This window comes from Lichenostomus cassidix, chromosome 1 (assembly GCF_008360975.1).
Source record: "Lichenostomus cassidix isolate B80296 chromosome 1, HeHo_3.0, whole genome shotgun sequence".
Lineage (NCBI taxonomy): Eukaryota > Metazoa > Chordata > Aves > Passeriformes > Meliphagidae > Lichenostomus > Lichenostomus cassidix.
In genome coordinates, this window is record NC_139479.1 from 62,844,732 (window position 1) to 62,869,571 (window position 24,840).

General features: G+C 42.3%; 1 protein-coding gene across 1 annotated transcript in view; it reads left to right on the top strand.

Moving 5' to 3' along the window:
• The first annotated feature begins 16,267 nt into the window (after window positions 1-16,267).
• FAM124A (family with sequence similarity 124 member A) overlaps window positions 16,268-24,840 on the top strand; it is a 43,187-nt gene continuing 34,614 nt past the window's right edge. The window contains exon 1 of the mRNA XM_085060527.1: window positions 16,268-16,462. Coding sequence (XP_084916653.1) covers window positions 16,404-16,462 — 59 coding nt within the window. The 5' untranslated portion in view covers window positions 16,268-16,403. The remainder of the gene's footprint in view (window positions 16,463-24,840) is intronic.

Sequence of the window (24,840 nt, forward strand, 5' to 3'; positions counted from 1 at the left end):
TTTAATCTATAGTTATAACACAGTCATATGAACATTCATTTAATGGGCTGAATTGCTTAATTTTTTTCATCTATGTATAAGCCAGCTGCTGCCTAGACATGCACCAAATTCAGTAGATTCACAATCTGTTCCTTAATCTAATTACTAGTAAAGGTGTGTGCAGAAAACTTTTTTGGATTGTTCAATTTTACAAAGTTTAATGTCGTTTCACCAGCCAGAGGTATAAGTTAAAGGCTTCACTGGTTCCAATGTCTGATACAATTAGGTTAATGGCATGAAGCCACTGGAGTGTGGGGATGCAGGCAGACTGCACTGTGCCCAGGAGTCAGAGCCATGGTCACATTTGCCCTTGCTGTCAAAGAGAAGAGAACAGCAATGACAACAGTCGCTAGAAGGATCTTTCTAGAAATAAAAACTGTCAGGCTCTCCTTGTATTCTCATGCCTGTAGGCAGCTGTCCTACAAAGTGCTCACACTTCCTAGAAATTTCAGCAGGTTTTTCTGGCCACGGACAGAGAACTTTTCAGAAAAAAAGCCCCAAACAAATTATTTGGTCTAATGAAAGACATGAAATGCTGTGCTCCTCATGTCTGGGTCTTTCCTTATGTAGGCAATAGCATGAGGATATTAAGAGAGATCACAATGAGGCCTCTCTGTGAGTGAGAACTCATTTCAAATGACTTTCACACCCCTGGAAAAGTACCTTTTTTGTAAAACTTCTTGCAGCAGCTTCCTAAGTATGGCAGTTTTCTTCCCAATTTTCTTCCAGATCCTCACCTCCATTTTTGTGAAGTTTTTTTCTTAGTTTCTATCCACCTGCTTCCAAGCTGTGTTTTAATTCAGCTATAACAAGCTCAGTAATGGAATGACTGGCTAATTGTCACCCTTGACCACTGTTCTGGCTGTATAATGGCTTATCTCACTCATCATGCAAGTGTGGGACCAAGATCAAAGACACCAAGTTTAATGCCAGAGATGTATGTGCACTCCTATCGTAAAAGTTTCTCTTCTACAGAGGTGTAGACACAGGCAGTTTCTACCTTGAACAGTATTCTCTGTCATGTGGACTTGCCCATGGATTATTTGGAAATTATTACTAAGTGTTACTGAGAAAGACCCTGAGGGGGGCGTGTGTGTGTGTGTGTGTGTGTGTATGTATATATATATACATGAAGCCTATTTTCATGAGTGCAGTCAGATTTCAGCTATTTATAGACTGGTTCTAGATTTTTCTTTTTTCCACAAGGAAAAAAATTACTCTCAGTCATAATCCTGTTCTTGTGTAATGTAGAAAAGGAGGTGTCTAGGAGGGACTGGAAAACAGAGCAGATTAGGGAAAACGTTCTCATTAGTGAGATGAATGATCACCATGTGACCACTCATGCAAAGTCAGACTCTGCATTTTCACTGGCACACTTTTTCATGGGCAGATTATCCAGTCTATTAGGGATGTTCCCTGCTGCATAAGCATGAAAAAAATATCAAACACAGCCTTAAAGGAGCTAGTGATCCTAGAGAGAACCCCTTAATGTAAACCTGTCCTGGTTTCAGCTGGAAGAGAGCTGATTTTCTTCACAGAAGTGCTATGAAGGTGGAAGGAAGGTAAGTGGATATTGTGTGGCTCAGGGCCCAAAGCAGTCTGTGCTCACATGGCACTACGACCGGTTTCACAAACCTTGTTTCAGATGCACTGTTGCATGACTTCAGTCAGTGTGATTCAGGACCTAAATCCACATGGCTTGGGAGTGTCCCCACCAGCTCTGGAATCTCAGTACTGTGCTCCATTCCCTCTTATAGACATACCTTCTGTATTGGTTTGAAAACAAACCAGTGGGAGATCACAAGTCAAGACTGAAATTAAAAAAATAAGTGAAATAATACAAGGAAAAGCACTGACAAAGTCAGATACAACCTAACACCCTGTTAGGGGTGAAGTAGTCCAGTGGAAGCGGTGATCCTGTGAAGGTTGAGTCTCCAGCTGACGATCCAGTGGTAGCTCTCGTCCTCTGGGAACCCAGTAGACAGGGCTAGCTCAGGCAGTTCCAGGGCCAGGTTATATCCAGGTGGGAACACTTGGTTCCTCCCTCCTGGGCAGAGCATCCCACAATGGGATAAGTCCATGAGTCACATGGTGGGTCCCTGATGGCCCATTGCCTGTCATGCGGGGTGGGTCATTAGCAAGTGATAATAGCTAACGGATGGCCCATTGTCTGTCATCCGGAGTGGGTCATTAGCAGGTGATAGCAGCTAATGGCCCACAGCTGGTGGTAATAGAATACTTAACTACATCTATATTGCAACCTAGGACACCTTCCAACATCTTCCTTCCACAGACCAGGATGGAAGGATGTTAGAAAAGGACTTTTGTCAGCACCATAGTAGTGAAGGTCACATAAAGGACATTGAATTGTAAAGTGGGAAAGAATTCAATAGCTTTTTAGCCCACAGGCTTAGGATCCCGCTGATAAAACCTAGAGTGGATTTCTAATTCTCTACAAGTAGCTTCTTTCTTCTTTTGCCCAAGTGTAACTTCAAAACAGCAGAAAAAGAAGTCCATCACTAAAAGAGAGATATTCTTACAAAATAACTCTCGATTTGCTGGAATTCATGCTGCCAGGAGATCTGAGGCATGGGGCTAACAGATTTTGTCACAAAAAGAAAATAGATAAACGCCAGATAAATGCCAGATAAACGCCAGATAAACCTCATCACACAATATCTGCCATCTCTGCAGCTGCCACCCTGCTGGAACTGGTCAATTGACCCCTGAAGATCAATAAAAGCTCATGTAATAACATGTGATGTGTATGTATACATACAATGCAGCATTCCAACAAACTGCTTGTTTGGCCATTGTCATCTAGACTTGAATTATGTGAATTTTCTGGTTCAGGGCACAAAACCCACCTTGCAGGTACATGCATGGGCTATTGATTTCACCAACTCTAAGTGATGATATTAGTTGTTCAACATACCACCTACTTGCAAAAAGCATGCTGCCTAGTAATTGGAAGAGAGCAAATTCCTCTGCAGGTGCCTCAGAGGATCTATTTCTCTTCCCTGGCTTTGAAGGAATTCCAGAGGGATATGTGTCACATCCTGGGTGTCTGAACTTCATCAGATGGACCACTTGCCCATGAATCTTCTCCAAGAACCTCTGCTACAGGGGAGAGAGGGAGATCTCCCGACACACCTCCAGCAGCACATCTCCAGTGCTGTTTGGGGCAGCAGACAGGCAGCCTGCAGTCACAGTGGTATCCCATCCCTTGTTCCCTGGGCAGGGCGCTCAGAATCAGGGGAGCTCCTTTCTGTACAAGGGATTTCTGCCAACCTCTGATGCAGAGAGTGAGGGCTGGACTTCAGACATTTCTTAATTGAACGGAAAAAGAAAAGAAAGCCAAGTTGTAACTGAGGAGCAGTTCTAAAATTAGTTCAAATAAAAGTATGATGAATATCATGGAAAGGTTTCCTCTTATAACCAGATCTGTACAAATAGTGACAAAAGCAAATAGCAATGTCTCTTGTTATAGACTAAATAAATATTCTGCTGCTGAGGATGCTGTTGAAAGCTGAGCTTTATTTGCAAATAAAGATATCAGATTAGCAGCAGGATTCATAGTCTTTCAGATTTCACTTGCATATGCAAAACAACAAAAGCAACATTCTTACAGCTCCTCATATCTTCTTAGTACCCCTTTTAGAAAGCCCTCAACCCTCTCAGTGCTCCAGCAAGATCAAACTTTAACCAGGCACCTGCTCTGTGGGAAGGTTGGCTTCCCCATGTCCAGGCTTTTGCCTCCCCTACAAGGTGGATAGATATGGCTGTGATCTTTTGTCACTCACAGTAGAAGAGTAACTACAGCAGATAAACCACTATATAGTTATTGGTCAGTAAACCACTGCTATTTTTTGTTGGCTGGTGAAATATCCCAAAGCCCACACTTGATTCCCTGAACCATCTACTACACTTTCCAAAACCATTGCAAAATTAGTCACAAGCTTCACTATAAGCTTCCACTATTATCACCCATTAAAATTCTTCCTAACTTACAGAATGTTTAAACACGTGTTATTATATCATGGCTGATATAATCATGGCTGACAATGTGGGTGGGGAGGTGAATAAGACTTTTTTGGTCCATTTAGTTCTTCTACTGCCCAAAAGCTTTGCCAAAAACACAGGAAAGGAAGCAATCACTCAAACAATCCAATAAACATTTTCTTCATGTGGGTGATCTCATGATACTGCAACCGCAGTTACTATAATAGTTACTAAATGAAACTTTTCTTCCTCAGATAAATGGTCTTATCCCACAAGAAATGTTTATCTAGCAGAAATAGGCAGTCTGCTGAGGCAGTTACATTAACTGCAGTTTATAGGTAGGATTATAAGGGTCCTTCAAGAAAGAGGAATTTGGAGGTATCTGTAGAGCATACTGTCATAAGCCTAGACACAGTTTGCCTACCACCCATGTGTAGACCTCTTTTTTAATTATTAAGAGAGACACCATGCAATGTGAATTATCCTGAAGGTGCCTGTCTTTCTCCATTAACTAAGGAAGGCAGGTGCCCAGGTCAGCTGAGCTCCTTCACTTAGCTGCTCAGAAGAGTGTCTAATATTAGGCAAAATCAATTCTGTTCAATGCCTTTTCAGTAAGGACACTGTTGACCTTGAATACAAAATGGAGCTGCACACACATCTTCACTGAGTGAGCAGCTTCCTGCTTTCACAGATAGACAACTTATCTTCTCTTTCAAATCTTCTTTCAGACAAGCCATTTCCTTTAAATATTCCCCAAGTGGACACTATTCTTCTGTCTTGTGCTTGTCCTCTGGGCTGGTGACTCGTGCCTCTGCTATTTTTACTTAGGGGTTAACACTATTAAGTCCTTTTAACAAACCCCCCCATCTCTCTCATGTGTCCAGCACAAACTTGTGTGGAGGGAAAATGGAAGGGGAAGGTGACACAGTCCTTGTTTATAGAAGTACAGATTGTCCACTGCTCCAGCACTGCCTTATACTAAAGATTCTCCAAACTTCAGCTGACTTTATGGGGACACTATGCAGATGCTGGAACTCATAGTAAGAGGAATTTCTGCTGAGGCTTCCTGACAGCACAAAGAAAAGAAGTGGAGTTTTGAGGACGATGAACAAATAGGGTAGAGACACTGAGGTTAATATAATGGAGGTAAAGTTATGGCAGTCAAAAATAAAAAGACACTTGTAGAAAAAATCTTAGAGCCACGAGTCAAAATAAAGGACAGAAGATGGCAATTTATATGAAAACTGGGAGAAAATAGAGGAATGGTGTAACCTTGGATGGTGTGAGAGCATTCTCTGCTTTTCTATCAACCACTCCATCCCTTTCTCACATGCTCAAGAGCTTCCTTATCCTCTGGAAGCAACATTAGAACTAATGACTCATATATAGAACCATGAAAGAGTTGTGGATTTTGAAGACTACTGAGCATTTGCATTGTCTGTGGACAGTAAGCCTTGAAAATCCAGTCAGTTTTATGTGGGAACCTAAACACAGATGTAGACACCTAACTTTAAATGGATGAGACTGAAAGTGATTGTCTAAATGGAGGATGAGATTTTATTTGATAAATCCCAGATGAATAAACTTGGCATCTTTCTTATTACTCCATGAACAGAAATTCTGAAGAGCATTTAAGGGAGTAACTTCTGGACAAGCTGAAATAACTCGTAAAACTTATTTTCATATCCTTTAAGCAAAGGCACTTGCTTAAAATTATCTATTTGACTTTTTCATTTGGCAGACTTGAAATAAAATATTTTAACGTTTTTAGATCTTTTAGTCTTAAGAAAAACCTAAGACTTTTTGTGGTCTTCATATCTATAGCATTATCGTGGGAAATATCTGGAAAAGAGCTATTTATGAGATCAGTCCTGCAAACACAGAACACTGTTCATAGTACATAGCAGTACTGATTTCTGATCAAATAAAAAAACTGAATAATGTTGTTGCCTTAGAGTTAAGATCAACAGTACAGTTTCAGACAATGAATACAACTTCCATTGGTTTTATGAAACTCTGTTGTGTCCAGAATCCATATCCAAACCATTTCATGTAAGTCACACACCATTTCTTTGAGCATAAACAGCATTCCTCAGACAAGAATATGCTGATCAGCTTCCTTGAATATGAGTTTAAACAGAGATGATGAACTTATTCCCTTTTCTCTGCAGAGTGGCATTTTTTACATGCTGACATGCTGTGATGAGCACTTTATGATGCATAGCAGACTGGCTCTAATACCACTTGATCCTTCATAAATTAAGAGGCAAGAGGCAGCAGCCTATCGTGTAACTCCATTACTGGGATTTGGATTAAGAGTGTCTTGCACATGTTATTGTTCTTCTTTCAGCTGCTACACGTTAGGTGCCTTGAGAATAGCTTTTGGAAACCTTTTCTCAAGTCATCCTTTCACTGCCCATCTGGGGTCTCTGAAAGGATCTATTTGCCAGTGAGCTTCATGGGCCTGACTCTGGGGGGAAATTCAGCACTCAGCAGAGAAAAGGAGTAAATTTAAAAAGAAACTTTTCTATTTCACTTCCGTCTGCATTGCAAAACCTGATCCTGACTAGTAAAGTAAACACTTTTATTTGCATCATAATTTCTAAGTTTGCCTGTAAAGATTTTACCTGTTACACTGAGCAGGGAAATGAGAGTTTTCACAAGAGATCTGTTATAGTAAGTATAGCAACAGGCAGAGTTACAGTCAGACCTTTTCCTTTCATCTTTGAGAGTTGGTGTGTTTAAAAGCTTGAATGCAGCTTGCATTCACCTGGGTCAGGGAGGCTTTCTATGGGTTATGGGGCTCTCTGTGTCAGCACACCTCTCCCAGCCTGGGTCACACAGCCCCTGCACACCCAGCAGACCGGCCATGGGAAATTTTATAGGAACCAGTAAAATAACTGGTGAGCAGGGAAATGAGAGTTTAGCCCTCTTCCTCCCCTCTGCCACAACAGAGGAGCCAGATTGATACTGTTTTTGCAGCTGTGGCCCAAGGGAAACAAGGCAGAAGGCCAGTGGGACTAGAAGAGCTGTGCAGGGTCAGGCCAAATCCTGTAGAATGGTGCAGAGAGGACACATCTCAATCTTACTGCCCTGAACAGGACCTCTTCTTCCTGAATGACAGAATGTTTAAATACAGATGGGTTTCCTTTCACTTTGATTTGTGCATCAAACAGCTTGGAGCTGAGATGTGCCATGGGCAGCTTTGATAGTTGGATGTTGCCCCTTGATGTGTCTTCTATGGTGATCTGTGTACAACATGGTACCTATAAATCACTGCAGGACAGCTCCAGGCAGCAGCACTGACAGTCACTCGTGTGGAGGTTTCAGCAGATTCACCAACAGGTTTTGATACATCAAAACCCCTGACTGAAGCATATCAGAGCTGAGGACAGCAGCCATTCGGTGCTCTGTCACCTACACAGGGCAGAAATCCATGGGGAGTGAAATCAGAGTGTAACTGCTACCAAGACAGCTTTCTTGTTTCATTAAGATTTTTTCCTCACCACTAGCTGTGTGATGCTCTTAAAATGCTGCTAGAATGTGTTGCAGTCACTACATTGGCCACATTTGCTCATAGCCAAACTGTTGCCACAAGAAGAAGTGGGATAATTTCTGACCCACTTTGTACGCTCCTATGATCCCTGGCCTTCTTACATATCAAAGCTGCATCTAGAGAAAAATCAGGGAAGTATCATTAGAGGTTTGTCCTGTCCTTATGCTTTTCTTAAACGTCTGCTTTTGGCTACTGAATGGGATAGATACTGGGCTAGATGGATCTTGGATAAGACCTAGTACAACTATTCTAATAGTCTCTAATAGTCTCTAACAAAAGAAGATTGCAGATCAGCCAGGGAATCCAGGAGGCACTGCAGTTTGAAGGAAAGGCACTCGTGCTTCAGTGATGGGCAGCCATCCAAAACATTAAGGTAGATGGAAGGCAATAAACTCTGGAGATAAGCAGATGGCTCTCAGGCTACAGAATGAGTTTACAACAATTACTAATGATCTTAAGCTTTTTTATGATCTTCTTGCAAAGTGACTGAGCCAGCTATTACATGTCTGAGGTTCTTAAACATCAAAGATATTTTATAAAGTTGATTTATACAAGCCAAAATAACTTATGTAATTTTCAGTTAAAATTTGCAGACCACAGAAATAGCATCCAAATTTCTTTCCTAATAACCCTTTCTGGCTAATGGATTTTTGGGCCAAGTTTCTGCCCTTTATACTTTTATTTGGCCCAATTACAATTCTGCAAATCTTTCAGTGCAGTTTGAGAACAGCAGCTGAAGTGAAATTGAATCTGGGCTGCTGGGGTCCTGTCCTCTGCCTTGGAGGAGCCATCCACTGCCAGCCTTGCTGTTCTGTACCTCTCTGCTGTCTTGCTGCAGGACTTGGTGCATGCAGAAGCTGAGTTTGTCCATGAAAGTAATTTGTCTGAGGATGAACCACGTCTTTCTTCTGCTAGGCTGGTTTTCAGTCAGATCAGCTCCTTCAAATTGTTCAGGTAGTGTGGATATGAGGAGGTGTGTGGCTAGCACAGGTTTTCCCATGAGAAGTTTTCTTGTGTTTTGTAAATAAAGATAAAGTTTGGATGTTTTTGGAACAGTGTCCCAGAACTTGGGCAGTGCAGGCCTGGCCAGTCAGGCCTGGGGGAAGGCTTCTGACTGACCAATCTGGGTGACTTTTGAGAACTCTATATATGTGATGAAATCAAAACAATAAAGGTCATTCCTTCTTGCCACTGAGAACCGATGCATTCATTACTCTGCTAGCTGCTCAACAGCGACAGAGGTGCACATGCACAGTCAGGGACAGGAGAGAAGGGCAGAATGTGCATCCTTCCTTTAGCTGAGAGTTAGCTGCTGAGTAGCTCTGCTGCTAGAACAAGAATGAGACCTCACGGCTCTGTGGGTCACTGGATGATGCAGCTTGCAGGTTTAGTTGGGACCTTTAAAATGATCCATAAACTCTCAGAAAAGACCACCCAAGTACGAATGGATGAACCAGAAAACTGGGAAGTTTTACATTCTTTCAACAATTTACCATCTCTGATAAGACATTAAAAAACTGCCTATCCCATACTTTGGGGCAGAGTGTTCCCATTTGAGTCCCAATGATTTTCTTCCTATGATTCCTGTACAAGACTCTGCTTTCATTCCTTGCCAGTTTTTAGTAGAATCCTAGAATCAGCATCATAGAATCTTTGAATGCTCTGGGTTGGAAAGGACCTTAAAGACCATTTATTTCCAACCCCCCTGCCATGGGCAGTGACACCTTCCACTGCACCAGGTTCCTCAAAGCCCCATCCAACCTGTTACTGAGCATATTGAGGAACAAGATAACACAACAAGCACACGTTTATATCAAGCACAATTTGTGTCTCACACTTGCCTCTCCCCATGCTGATCATCAGCAATGATGCCTCTGAAACAAAACCCTCATGACTCAGGTCATTCACAATCACTGCCTTCTAATATTCTCAGCACAGGTAGAGAGATCATTCAGGCAAGGCTGCTCTGGACATGAAAGTAGGAATATAGCAGTCACAGCCTCAGTCTAACAAGGCAGGGAAATGAAGGCTGCACAAAGCCACTGGACACAGGAACTCCTACACCAGCCAGAGCAAGTGGGACTTTAACATCTCCCTCTACACCAGTAAATCTACTCCTGTTTACAGATCTCAGAAGTGGAAACAGAATCAAATATCTTCTAGCAAAAATTGCTTACGTTCTGTTTCTGTGATCTACTTCATTATGTTTACCATTGTTTAGATTATGCATAAAGCAGGCATTCCTGCTGTTGGTTTGATAAGCCAGTTGCTAAAATTCACAGCTACTACATGAAAAGTTGTAGTAAAAACACTTAAACGTAATAGAACCATCTGACTGCCAATCTTATGATTAAAAAATTGTATCACAGGTAATTGAAAACTTATTTTTTTAAAATGTGGTAGAACAATTAAGAAATAAAATCTCCCGTGGAGATCCAACACCGTTTTAAATGTAGCTACTTTCCAGAGTTAAATTTTTTACTGTCATGACCAGCTGCAAAAGAAAAAAACCAGAAGATCATTTTCACTTTCAGAAGAGTCTATATGTAAAAGCTGCTGTAATATTTACTGCTGCTGCCATAGGGGCCTAATCTTTCCTCTTTGAACACCAGTGGGTATGGGGTTGGTCCTTGAAAATAAATGTTTTCTCTGCCTTGTAAAGCACACTATTTCATGGAAAACTTCATTTAATAGGAGTTGTCATGGTTACTGATATAGAAGTGCTTTTCTGAATATAATAATCATTCAGTGAGTATATGTGAAGGGTTCAGGATGCTCACCAGAAGCCAGAACTGTCTCACTGACCTCATAAAAGTGACAGCAAGTCCATTGTCTGCTTTTCTGGTATACTTTTCACACATGTGGCACCCCATGATGCTGGCTATCACTTCCTTCAATGTGTCAGCCGAAACATTTCCACTGTGCTTTAGTGGATGTGTGCCAGTACACTCTTAACACTTCCATCAACAGAGAAACAAGACAAACACACTTGAGCATCACCAGACTCATACTCTAGCTCAGGTGTTGCCTCCCTTCCTCAACAAGTCCACAGAAGGCAACTCCATACTCTGTTAGCCACCACCGATCTCTGGCCAAGTGGGCAAAGAGTACCTGGAAATGTGCAAATTTGTTGGCCTTTATCCACCCAGGGACATTTTGAAGGCACCTCTCTAGTCCTAGAGAAGGTAGAGATGGCCTTGTTTGGATTGTGCTGGTACACTCTCTTGCAGGGCACCAAAGAAGAGGTGCAGTGTAACACTGCCAGCTGGTGACCAGAAAATAGGGAATTCAACTGTATGACCTCTACATCCCTTCACACAACTGAGGCATGCAGCCCTTGTACACCAGGCTTTCCACCTTCAGGGCTGCCCAAAGTGGTGCTAAGCCCTTCTAGGTTCCCTCACACCAGCAAGGGCTGTGTCAAAGTTTGGAGCAAATGCTCACTCACCTCTTATGCTTTATGTAGGATGTCAGCACTGATCAGCACTCACAAAGTTGGGGGTTGATTCAGCTTTGTCTGGCACAGAGCCACTGCCCTGAAATCCAGTCCTGGGTGTCGATCCTGGCACCTACACATAGCAAACCCCTGATTACATCCACTGGAAAGATCTGTCTGAATGGGATCATAGCAATGTGAGGGCAAGACTAATTCCTAATATCAATGATACAGAGTTGCCTTAACTTTACTTCCCCTGGAAAGGGCTTTCCATCACCCAGCTTGGTCAAGCCTCCAACCAGAAGCCTGCACACTGGGGGAATGCAGCTCTACTTCCCTTTGTACTCCCATAGAGTTCTGGGCTTCAGGATGATACTGAAAAGGACTCCAAATAGTTATGTTTTTACAGCAGTTGTTACTGAGTGCTAGAAGTTTTCAACAAAAACATTAATATACTAGAATTCAAGTAAAAAAGAGCAATTTGCTTATAAAATGAATATTTGTTGTATAGTACCATGAACTTGGGTAGGAGTGTGTTTTCTGCAGTTTTCAAATGAAACTTAAATGAGTGGGACCTGGGAACCAAGCTGCTCTAAACTTCACTGAAAACCCTTGCCTCGGTGCTTTGAAGAAACAGCTTTTTATTGCATAGTTGTATTTTACCTCAAAATTGTAGAATTTTAGGAGGTTGGGTGTCTGGCTTGAGACCTACCACAAATGAAACTGACCTTATCATAACCTTTAAAAATCCAAACAACCCAACAGTCTATGTGAGAAACTGCCACAACTATTTTGGCAACATTTCCCAGTCTAAAAGTCAGCCTTTTAGGGCTGACCTAGCATGAAGAGTGAACCACATGCCAAGCTATAATTCTCCTCCTCCTTCCAAAACTGCAATTGTCTCATTTTTTTTAAACCACAACCCTGTGTCTTAAGTCCAGTAGTGAATGCTAACAAAGCCTTGACCTACAGAGGGCTAATTTCCACAGGGACCATTAAAGCAGAAAAACTTTTCTATAAATGCCAGATTCTGTAAACTGAGAAGTTCATCACTGCAATACCTAGAGTAGTGTTGGAAGCGCCAGGAATGGAATCCAGAACCCCTTATAAGAGGGTGAGATTCTGCCTCCAGAGTCAGGTAGCAGAGGGTGGAGACAGGGCAATTTGGAAGGTTTTATTTGGGAATGAAAAATCCCATCCTTTAGCATCTTTGTTATATCTTTTTCTATGGCACTGGATCTTCTGCTAAGCTAGGTTCTTGGTCTGTCTCTTAAAAGCTAAGAGGACTTTAATTTATAGCATAATGCCAGAAGGAACTGCAGTGGCATCTGTCCCCTTTTGTTTTGGAACTGCACAGAAAAAGGAAGAGATCCCAAACACTGCATGAAAAGAAAAGAATTAAATGCTTTTTCCCCCAACAGAACCCCACTATCACCAGAAGCTCAGTTAAATTAGAAGGGACACATTTTTCTCCTCTCTCCCTAGCCTACTACATTTTTTTGCTCAGATTCCATCCTCATGGCTGGTGCAGGAAAGACAATACCCCAGCAGACAGAGCTCAGGGAGAAGAAAAGATACTGAAATTTGAATCCAGGTGTGGATTCATCAGGGAAATGGATGCTTTGGCTTCCCCTTCTGTGTTAGTCCATGTATGATCCAATGCAGTTCATCTTTCAGCTTTCCAGTCTGCCTTTCCTCAGCTGGAGACTGCAGCTATGGCTCTCCTGCACTGTGCTGAGACCACTGTGTGATGAAGGAAGAAGAGGTTCTGCTGCCTGCATTTGTTTCTGAGGACAGAGATTATAGCAGAGGGAGGTTGCAGTTAGGTGGTTCTTAACTTTGCTGACACTAGCTAAAATGGTTTACCTTGGGCAATTTGCACATACAGCACCAGGCATATTGGAGTTTTCCTTTGAAAGGTAGACAACTCCTAATTAGCCACTGGGTAGAACTCACCATGATGATCGATTTGAACACAGTCATAAAAATCGGCTTTGCATCCTCTTGTGAGTACCTTAGGTCCTATTTTAGATCTGGATCTAGGCAAGTGGGAGCAAAAGAACTTCCTGAAGAGCTAATGCTCGTTTCACGTCCTCAGTGTTTGGTTTTGACAACAGAATGCTTTACTTTTTTGGCATTTTTGAAGATCCAAAATCTCTTTATACTTTTCTGTCTGAGTTCTTGCAACCACTGCTATTAAATGAAAGGCTTGAAATTTGAGGAAATTTAATCTAGAAATATTTTCACTATTATCTTTGTCTTTAAACTGATATCACAGCCTCGTAAGTATAGTAAAGTAATTAAAACTTAACTTCTTTTCTTCAAGAAATGGTAGAGAGGACCTAATGCGAAGTACAGGTAATAGAGAAAACCTAAGTAAGGGCCAGGGGTTAACAACTCATTCATTAAAATCTTTTAAATGCTTGGAATTTAATGCAGAGAAGTCTCCTTTTCACCATAATTATGTGAAAGACCAGAATAAAACAGAGTTAAATGGAGCAAATATATAAATAAGAGAACCTAGAGTTTGCGGTAGCTTTACTTACTATCTTAATTATATATTTCCTTTGAATGTTTCTTTTTTCCCTCCCTGGGACAGATGGAATAAATTAATCTTAAATGCAGCATAAAATCTATTCCAGATCCCCTCATATGCCAGTGTTTAAACAAAACTAACTAGAATAATAAAAGTCAGAAATGGAAAAGATCTATTAGCTGACCACCTAAAATTTTATATACAGAAATCTATCAATTTAACTAAACCGATTTCTAAATATTTAAGGAGGTTTGGTTACATCTTAAATCAGTTCAACGGTGGCTAGAGTCAGTTTATTTCACTTTGAAACCACTCTTAGAAGCAAATAGAAGTGACCTGCTTTTAAGCACAGTTGCACTAGCAAAATAAATGCATGTGTGCAGTTTAAGAATCAGAGGGACAAGCAGGTATGTCCAACCCTGGTGACAGAGACTACCAATACCACTTTTGCAGGGCTCAGGGTTGTCCTTGGCCATTGCAGTGATGGAGAATAAAACTCTTACCCAAAACAGAAGTCCGAGTTGGGAATCAAGATTTACTGAATTGCTGACTCAGTTTTGCCTCTCTCTAGCACTGGGGGAATCTCTTAAAGACACACTATATCTGAAAATATTAATGCCTCCTACCTGAATATGGTGGTTCAAATTTTAGCAAGCTGGGAACCAGACAAGCACAGCATTTTGGTCCCAGTTCCAAAAGAAATTGTGTGAATTTAATTTTGTGAGTAAATTGTTTTGGATGGCAGTTTACCAGTCACAGAGCATAGAAGAGGTTGTTTCCATATGTTCTGAATTACTGTGTAGGTGCCTGTACAGGACTGTTCTGTAAGAGCCCCATTTACAGCATTTTGTCCAAACTAGCTTTTAACAACTTGGTGGGGGGAGGATGGAAGAGGGATTGTAATTAAGGGGGCTTATTCCTTACCTAAATCCTTACAGGAATATAAATGTGAAATCTTCCATATAAAATGAGAAATCATTCATCTGCTTTCAAAATGACATGCATGCACCTTACCAGATAGTCAAAACAGATCAAGTACCAACTTTCCTATACGACGAATTTTTTTTCTAATTCTTGATCCATAGTAGAAGCTGAAAGTTTCCTCTAAATATCTCTGAAGACACACAGCATGGGTTGACCTTCTGTGATGCTCAAAGGCCACAGGACAGCACATGAGTTCAGTGTCTCTCCAAGGCAGAGCAATGGGAATTCACCAGCTTCATAATAAGTGTTTTAGGGTTTGGTACCAACTTCTTGTTCCTACAACATGGCAACAACACCTTGGCAGCTCTTCCCAAGGTGTTCTCCTTTCCTTTGATTTCACAACAGTCCTACCCACATCCAGATTATTTTAGAGAACTGGGACCATGCACTATTGGAGACAACAGCAGCATGAACTACACCCAGCCTGTTAAACAACTCTGGGTCTCGCTATTAATTTGTGTTACCATATAGAACTTGAGAGACCCACTGGCAGGCTTGAAATGAAGGACAGCAGTGCCATGCAATGCAGAGAGGGATATAAAACTATTGGTGGCAAACTAAACCAGTTTAGCATTGCTTATACCAACAAAAGGTTGTTTTGTGTGGTATACTTTTATATTCTGGTCAATTTTATGACTTAAATGTCAAGATTTTTAATATTTTTCTTCTTTCTTGTAAGACACAAATAATAAAACGTATAAGAAAATAATTTTTATTTAAAAAACACTTTTTTAAACTTCTGATAACTTTCTGCAAGTGACAATTTCTTGCAACTGATAGAAGTTTGATGGTTGTTAGAAATTTTTGAAGAGAAAATTCCAACTCATCAAAGCATTTTCCACAACATATTAAAGGAAGAGGTCTCCAGTTATGGGGTAGATTTAATTGTCCCTCAGTGTCTGCGTTGTGGGGAACACATAGCACACCATCCCAGTTTTTGTTTGAACCTGATTCAGAAGAGACAAAGAGCTGCTCTCCCAGGTTGGAGAGCCAAGCTAACCAATCAATTCTGCTCTCTCCTCTTGCAAAATCTGCCACAGACTGAATGACTGAGTGGGTCAAGGGAAGACTGCTTTTTTTTTGGTTTTTTTTTTTTTGACTGAGCAAGAACTTGGTTCACACCTACATGGGTGGATATTTGTATTTCTGTAGGAGATGGAGAAAGAGTGAGGTGTTCAGTTCCAAACAAAAAATAAGTAGACGTGCATGACAAGCACAGGATACAGGAGCACATCCACAACTTTTGCCTTCATTCTCACGTTATTGACACTACCACTCCGCTTTCCTATGCCAGCATTCAAAATGCTACTAATGTTGCATCATTACAGAAATTCTCATCTGTTGGGAAGAACACCCCTTGCCCATTCCTGTGTGTAATTTCAAAACTATTGTATTCAATGTAATGAACAAGTGCCAGGCAGCACTGAGGGAGCCTGGAGAAACCTCAGCAAGTGAAAGAATTCAAATAAAAGGCTGTAACAGCAGATGTTCCAAGACTGAATGGATAGCGAGGACGCCCGTACATCCAACAGTCTCTCTTAACTTCCACTTCACCTCTATCCCTGGAAGGGCAGAAGTGGCACAGCGAGGGTGCTGAAGCAGTCCGTGGGCTGGCAGCAGCCGCACTCGGTGTCCCGGGCGGATGGCGGGCTGTCCCCGGGGCCGGGCGTGTCGGAGGGGAGCGGGCAGGCGGGCGGTGCCTCCCGGAGCTGGGCGGGGATGCCGAGCCGGGCCGGCCGGCGGAGCGGGCGCTGCTCTGCTGTCGCACTCGGCGGAGGCGCAGCGGCAGCGCCGCTCCCAGCGGGCGGCAGGGCGGGCGGCAGGGAGGGAGGGAAGTCCCCCGTGCCGCCATGGAGAAGCAGCCCGGCGGCGAGGACGAGTGCGTGGACTCGGGAGCGGAGACGGGCGGGTGAGTGCCGGGCGGCTCTCCCGGCCGGAGCGCGGCGCAGCTCCCGCCCGGCCCGCGGCTGCACTTGTTGCCGGCGGCTGCGGCCGAGCGCGTCCCGGCAGCGGCGGGGCTGGGCTGGGCTGGGCTGGGCTGGGCCGGACGGAGGGTTCGTGTCCCGGGCAGAGCTTCCCTCCTGCAGCGGGGCCCGGCAGCATCCCGCTCAGCGCCAGGTCGCCTTGCCTTTCTTTTCCTTTGCTCCTGCCGTCCCGGCGAGGCGGGAGGCATCACCCCGCTCCGGCTGCCCCGGGCAGTTCGCGTTCCCCTTCCGTGAAGCAGGGAAAAGGTCCCCACCGACCTTCTGCTACACGCGGGGAGGAAGACACGGAGAGATCGTGGCTGTGGGCTTTAAGTTTGAGCTCCGAAGCGCGTTGTGGTGCCTCGGCGGTGCGGCCCGCGCTCAGCTGCGTGGGCTGTGGGTGCGCTACTCGGGCTCGGTGCCGCTCCAGCCCTGTATCCCAGGGGATAGCAAAGCTGAGAGTAGTCTGGAAGCATGTCCAGCTAGCACCTAGCCTCTCCTTCCGGCAGTGATACCCAGACAGCATCAGGCGGAGAGAGCTGGCTCCTTAGAAGGACCATTAAGAGCCATCTACAGAAGCAAGGTAGATTTGTGGACACCAAGAAATGGGTTGCTGTTGTCGTGATACTCATGGTGCTAGCCTATGAACTGCTATAAACTTTGCTGGTAGTGGCATATCAGAGTCAAGGAGAAAGGCTTTTTCCTAACTTCATGACCCTGCCGCCAGAGGTGTGCTGTGTTTGTTAGCTGGATGCCCTCTCCTAAGTCAATGGGGCTGCAAGGATGATCCATGGGATCACCTTGGGATCACCCGTTCAGCTTGTACCTTCAGCTCATCTCTGTGACAGAGAAAGGGAAGTGCTTTCCAGCCTGTCCTACATGCTGCTGCCATGGCATCTCATCAGGAATGGCAGTGAGCCTTTGCTCATTCTCTGGCTTCAGAAAGGCAAAAGGACATAGCAAGCTCCTGTTAAGGCTGCTCTTTCTTGAGTGTTCCTTCTCCTCCCTCCTTGCTCCTCCAGCTGTTTTCTCCAAACTCCTTGCCTGGTGTATCTCCTTTGGCCTCTAGTCTGACTCTTGCAAAACTTTAAAGCTAATTCTTTGCACAGTGGTGTCAGGTGCACAACACAAAAACTGAAGCAGCAATTTTACAATAAAAATCTAAAAGGTGAAAATGGCATATGGTAATCTTTTTCATACATCCAGCTGTTAGTTCAAATAATTTTTTAATGTCTTCTGTAGTCTGAGAAGTTAAGGACTTTTCCCATCACCTTGTATTGTGGGCACACCTAACAGTGAAAACTTTAAAATATTTTATGTGACATGAATTCAAAGGAAAAAATCCAGGCCTCTTTTCCAGATATGGGTTAGTCCCCATTACATAATGTGGGTAAAAGCAAGAAAAAGTAATCAGTGAACTCATGGCTGGTTCAAAGCTCAAAAACCCCTTGATTGGTCAAGTCACTCTTAATTTGCTGTGTTTATCTGGAATGGAAAAACCTGGGTTTCCTTGGGACAGGCACTTGGAAGGATTTGACCCAGCTGGTGACATTAGCCTTTAGACCTGAATGACCAGCATGACAGCTGCCTGTGTCTGGTGTTGATGAGGTGCTAAAGCTGATGATTTTATGAAGCATCTCTGTCCCATGCGTGACACCGGAAAGTATAGGTTGGTGGAAGAGTCTGTCTGAGGAATTTGAACAATGACATATGGCAATTAATAACAGCAGTGCTTTGCAGTGACGTTTATTTTGAAAAGAAATGGGTCTCTGCATTTCAATTTTTATTTTTAGTTTTGTTTAGCAGCTCTTTAATTCTGATAAACATGTTGTGTATGTCTTTTTCACAATGTTTATGTTTCAGCTTTCTCACCAAACCAACTGTTCTCAGCACTTGCTTTTCCCTCTTACCAGAAGATCCGCTATTTGCTTTGTCTCAGTCACATCACAGCTATTGCTAAATTGAACTGTATTCTTTTTTCTCCATTTACTCAATGGTTAAAAAAAAAAACCTTAAAAAATTAATTAACAATTTTGAGCTTCAGCCATCCTCCTCTGAAAGAATGAGGAGGTACAACTGTCAGAGTAATTCAGTAACAGTTTTGCACGGAGTGGTCCCTTTCTGTCGCTCAGGGAACAATAGTGGATAGTGACTGTAGTAAATCCAGGCGCTGCACGCCCTTGTCACCTCGATGGTTGTATGTAATGATGTGTGAGCTCTTGCACAGAGCCTGGACTGCAGAAGCTGCTTAGAGCAGCTAACAAATTGAACACATCAAGTACTCCACAGGGCATATGTTGCTTAAGGTTTTGTTGTGGCTGCCAGCTACAAAAGCAGGCAAAACTCTGTGCTAAAGGCAAGATCAATTACAATTCAAAGCCTTCATTTTCCTAATCCTTTGGAAAATATGTGCCTCTCACTGCATTTGCCTTGGTAAATAGGGTTGGCAAAGAGTCTGCTGAACAAAAATAGCATATTTCGAGTTCCTGAATCCAATAAGAATGGATTGAGCTGGCGTTGTCTAGTACCTAAATAAAGGGTGTAGAACATATAAGCCAATTAGTTTATATTGGCTGTTTATTAATGAGATTTGAAATAGTTTGACCATCCTTGATCTGAGAGACTTTGCCTACACAAGTTTTATCTTCTCAGGAAACATATTTTGTGAGTTTTTAGTATAAAAACCTTATTTCATCTGCTACTGACAACTTTAAGCCCAGAAGTATGGGACACAGAGCTTTCTCTCGTAATAGTTTTAGTAGTGGATTTGTACTATAAAACCTGACTTTTTAGGAAGAGTAAAATAGTCTTTCTTTGGTCTTTTATTAGAAAGCAAACAGAGAGGAAAAACAAATAGAAGAAAGATTGAAGGGAGGAGAAATGCGTAAGTTTACAGAATGGTAGTTAAAAGGTAAAGAAAAACAAAAAAGCAAGAAGAACAATATTAAGTTACTAAAAATGAATTGTAGAAATATGAATTTTAAAGTTTTGTTTTCCAAGCCATGCAAATGCTGTTATTTCACTGTCTTTGAACAGCAGAGCAAAGATGATGAACTAAGACAATTTTAGACATTGTTAGGCCTGCCTAATTTTGAAGCAATGAGACAGATTGGCCACCAGTGGTATCAAGGACAAAGCATCAGCTGAATTCAGTACATTCAGGACCAATAGCCCAAATGAATGTGGAAAAGCAGGTAGTTTCTCAGTTCTAAATTTTTTATTCCTGAACTTTTATTGGGTCATGTTATTAGAGTCATTCTGAAGGAGTGCTCTCTCCTGTTTTTCAAGCACACATGCATTAACTGAGCATAACACTTCAGTGAGATACCTGGCATTAATGAAGATTTCAACATACATGACAGTTCCCAGCAGAAGTTCACTTGTTCACCTAGGCAGCTGTAAGAGCCCATGTCTTAAAAAGTTCACACTTTAATCTGTAGCTTACTGATTGTCTCAAAGTTTGCCTAAACATGTAGGCTTTTTCCTCCCTTTAAAGTAATTTAAAGTTTTGAGAAGTTATAACTTTTAATTTATTTGAATTTGCAACTTATCCACTTGTATTTCAATTATTAATCTTTTTAGAGAAAGTGGGGAGACATTACTGAAGTACCACGTGGGGAAGGTTTCTGTATAATAAGTTTAAAATGTAAATATTGATGATGCAAACTGAATTAAGCAGTAGTTAGTTGTTGAGTATTTGATGAATTTTAGAAAGGAAGGTTATACTATTTTTTGGTCGTAGGCAACTGGGAAGAAACAGATCAACAAGATATAGAGAAATACATTGCAAAACAGAGAAATGAGATGTTCGAAGTTTATGACACTGTTCTATGCAGCAGCTATTTGTAACATATATTTAGCAAAATCCACTGCTGGTTGGTTACAGTTAATTTTCAAGGTACTTGTTCCCTCCTTTACATTTTCTCCTGTCTCTCATTCCTCAAATTAGTTTTGCAGAGATTAGGTCCATTTTTTGACTGTGCTATACTTGTTTGTTGGTTTTCCTTATGGCTCTCCATAGCTGCATGTGTGATCCTGGCCAAATCACAAATTATTTGAGCCTCTGTTAACTTATCTCTTAAGCAGATCAAAAAAGCCTTTCTTTATTTGTTGCAGTTCTGTAAAATGTGTGAGATTCTAAAGCACAAAATACGCTTGTTAATAGGAGAAAGGCAGCCCATATATATATATATTTAAAGTTGTATGCCACTTAAAGTTAAAATATTAAGAATACTGTAATCCATGTGTGTCCTCAATCAGCATGGGTCACTTCATTATCAAATGAATAGTTGAATTGTTTATTGGGGTGAGAGGTTGCATTCAAGTCTCATGTTTCTGGCTTTAAGGGATTCAACACGATTTGTATGGCAGTCCTTCGAAATGATATGTCAGTCATATCTTGTCACATATTTCATCCATCTATGAGAAACTCTCAGGAACACAAACCACTGGTGTTGAAAGCTATTTTCAAGGCCTATTTTTACCCTGGGGCTTCATTTGTTTTGGTTTGTTGTGGGATTTTTTGGTGACACTTTCACTTCATATAAAGACCCATCAGTCCAGATATGTCATGGTACTCAAGTTGTCTCTGATTTGACATTCGAATAATGTAAAGTTGAGCTGTTTGTCACAAATTGGGGTTGAGGCACCATTTGTAACCAGATTTACTCAGTGAAGCGAAGCTGTTTAGTTGAATCTCAGGGCAGATAGACCTGCAAGTTCCAGGCACTAGCGTGAGGCATGGAAAGCAAGGTTGAAACAGACTTTAAATCACATTCCTGAGGCCATGAACTCTGTGCTGATACACGGAATTTTTAGGTGCCAGGAAGCAGTGAGGTTCACCTCAGCTGAGTGTGGCTGTGTGAAGGTTTGATGTTTGGTATAAATTAGGCTTCTCATGTTGTTAATTAAGAGAACCAGGAGCTCAGGAGGATAAGTCAGCCCCTGGCCTTGGATGGGTAGATACTTGGCACCTGATGTGTCCCTCTGGGAGTGCTCTGGGGAGGAGTGGTGAGCAGGGTGTGCAGCCAGGTGTGCTCACTAAAGCACGGGGCAGTCCTGCTTCACCAGGTGCTTTCTGGAAGATAACAAACAACTTTCATCCTTATACCTTGATGATGTCTCTCACATGGGATCTCAAACGTTGCTGTTGGTAATTAGCTCCAGAGTGTAGTGATTAGAGCTGCATAATGGGACCTCATCATCTTTGTCACTCTACTAGGAATCCAGAGCAAGGAATTTTGAGACAAGTTTCTCTGAGTAATTCCATTTCAGTCATCTTGATTGCACAAGTAGAACTACAATGAGGGTAACAGATTTGTGCTGGACTGGTATTAATGAAGCAGATTGTAATCTGACCTGCAGGACTTTGGTGAGAAGAAACCCAAGACAGAGCTATAAAGCCAAATCTTCTAATTTATGCATGGGGTTTTAACTGCTGTAAAATACTCCCATGTGCCCTGGGGAGCACTTTCTGAGGAGGGGAAGGCAAAGAAGCTGTTAAATACAGCTCTTAATATGAAACAGTGAAATCTGCTACAACTCTAGGTAGAGAAGGCATGGGAAACGTGAATCCAGCACATGCCATTCCATCAGTCCTAGGCAAGTGAAGGATGCAGAGAACAGGAGAGATTGTAAACTTTCCCCTATTTCATTTTGGGGGTGTGGGATTAAGGAGCCCTGGCACTGAAGACCATGGGCTTATTGGGGTGTAGTATTATGTTAGAATGAATTGAAATATGTTTGTTTTACACAGCATGCTGCCTTGGAAATGCTGCACAGCTCAGAAACCTTGGTTCCAGCCATGCCAGTGCATTAAACAGCACATAGGGGTGTCCCTGAACACGGGACAGAGCTGTCTGTAGTGTTGAATACTTAAAATGGTTTGATGGCATCAGTTTGAATGGGGCCACCTAGCTCTGCCACGTCTTTCCTGGGTATGTTTTACCATGGGCCAGGGACTTGTTTTGCCACGTTACCGTGGTTCAGGGATTATTCCCAGCAGATCACTTGCCAGTATATCTTGGAAGGCAAGAGGTTTTACTTGTACAGGTGCAGACTGTTTCACAGCACTTGGCCTCTGTCCCGGGCACTTCCCTTGGGAGTGTTTGTTTATGGCTCTAGCTGCCAGTGCTGTAGCTGTGTTCACATGCTGCTGGACCACAGCTGATCACTGAGCCAAGGGAACCCAAGCATGCTGTGATGCTGGAGTAGCTACATTGCTTGTGTGAGCCAGAGCTGTAAAATAGCCGTGTTCTCACCCAGAGAAACAGGCTTAGAGTGTTTCTGTGTACAACACTGCAAGTCACACTAGCAGCTACTTACTGGTATTCAGTAGAATGCTTCCCTCTCTTGGATATTTTGAGGCTCTGTATCATTAATCAGCAACGAGTGGTGCACACAGATCTCAGGGAATTGCTGTGTCTTTTGTGCTCCTGATGCTCTTACCGCCTCTGATAGTGCACAGGTCTGATCCTTCAATGGTGGGAATGGGAATTGAGGTACCACTTTTATCTCAAGCCTCTTCATTTCTATTTTAATGTCTCTTGCCAGCTTCACAGCTCCTCTTTGCTGGTGGGCTGACCATTGAGCACACATTCTTTGCAGACTGATGTGTCTTTTGACTGAGCTGTAAGCCTTCCTTTTCAGTACCTCACACTGTTTCAATACCCTTTTTGACAATTTTTCTCATTATGTGCCTATAAAGGGAACAGTCTTCTATTTGTTCAGTCTCTGTCCTCAATTTTTTTTTTTTTTTTGCTTTTATCTATAATCTAACATCTAACAGAGCAAATAGTTTGCTGCAAGACCATGTAATAGGCCTGGAACCTCGGAGCCCCAGTATGGTCCCAGGTGTCACCATTAGAGTCCATGACTACTTTACTCTTGAGTTACCCTAATGGGAAAATCCTCTTCCAAGGGAAATGTAGAAGTCAATACTCAGGATGTTTAAAACAGGAATGAAAAGAACAGAAAGGAACACAGATACTTGATGTCCAGAGAGCCTATATGCCCCAGGAGATGTTTATTTCAGTACTTGATTTTTCTAATGCATGATTTCGTCAAAGGGAATGTTGTGTGTGTTAGTCTGAAATGCTTAAAAGACTTATACTAACTTCAGAATTTAGTGTCCTAAATAACTGACTGTAAGGAAAAAAATTAATTTATAAGCCACTTACCAATTCATGCCATGAATCTGAATGGTTCCTTCTAATATTTTGAGAATAATAAGGATTTTACTTGCACTGTTATTTTGGATCGCAAGGAGTAGAATCAAGACAAAGAAAGGAGCTGGAAGGAGGACAAAAGGTGATTCAGGTTGTCCCTGAGAGCACACAGAGAGACTCATATTCATCTCATTTGGTTTTAGACACATGGTCTAGGGTTCTAGGTTAGAAATGTGGTTTCTGTCGGCTTCTTGTCTAGACAGCTATGGAGGGATAATTCAGACTTCTCTTTCTATTGGCAACAGAGGGAGCTTAGGGAGGGTACAGCCCTCATTTTGGTATCTGAGGTTGACATAAGCCTTTGAGCTTAATTAATTTTTTTTAATTTTGTGTATGTCAGTTATGCAACAAACATGAATTAAATATTAGCTCAAACCATATTAGAACTACAAAAACCCCCATGCAATACAATTCTAAAGCCTATTAACATGTGTCTGTGCAATTAGTCTCCAAGTACACTGCTGTCTCCTCCTTTTTCACTCCCCATCTTTTTATTTTTCCTCTTGTCTCATTTTTCAAGTCCTGCATGTACATAGACTGCTACTCTCTCAGTTCAGGACTCATTAATTCTCCATGTCCTATAATGTGCCTGCAGCACATTGGGATAATAAAATAACAGTGTGAAGTAATAGAATGCTGTTCCAACTTGCAGTAAGCAAAAGGCAAAATGTTGTCTTGCTTCCATCCGAAATACAAGCAGTGCAGATTCATTTTGAATTAGCTGCCAACTGCTGAACATAGATACATTGAAGGACAGCCCCAGGCTGTTTTCAAACAGAAGTGCAGACTAAATGAATCCTTGCTTGGGATGCTCGGAGGCAGCTGGATGTATATTGATTGCCTCCAGGCTTATGAAGAGTGACATGTTACACTGTTTTCACACCCTTTCAAATATGCATGGTGCCTGGTGACACTGATGTGACTCGCTGCTGAGAATACTTTGCAGTTTTATGGCCTGCACAGCACCTTAGCCAGCCCCTGGCATCACTTCCCCTGGGTCCCTGCCCAGAGCCAGACCAGCGATGTGTACGTTACCCAGCAGTAGGAACAAGAAGGTCTCCTTTTCTGCTCGTGTTGATGTCCAGGTGTTAGAAAGA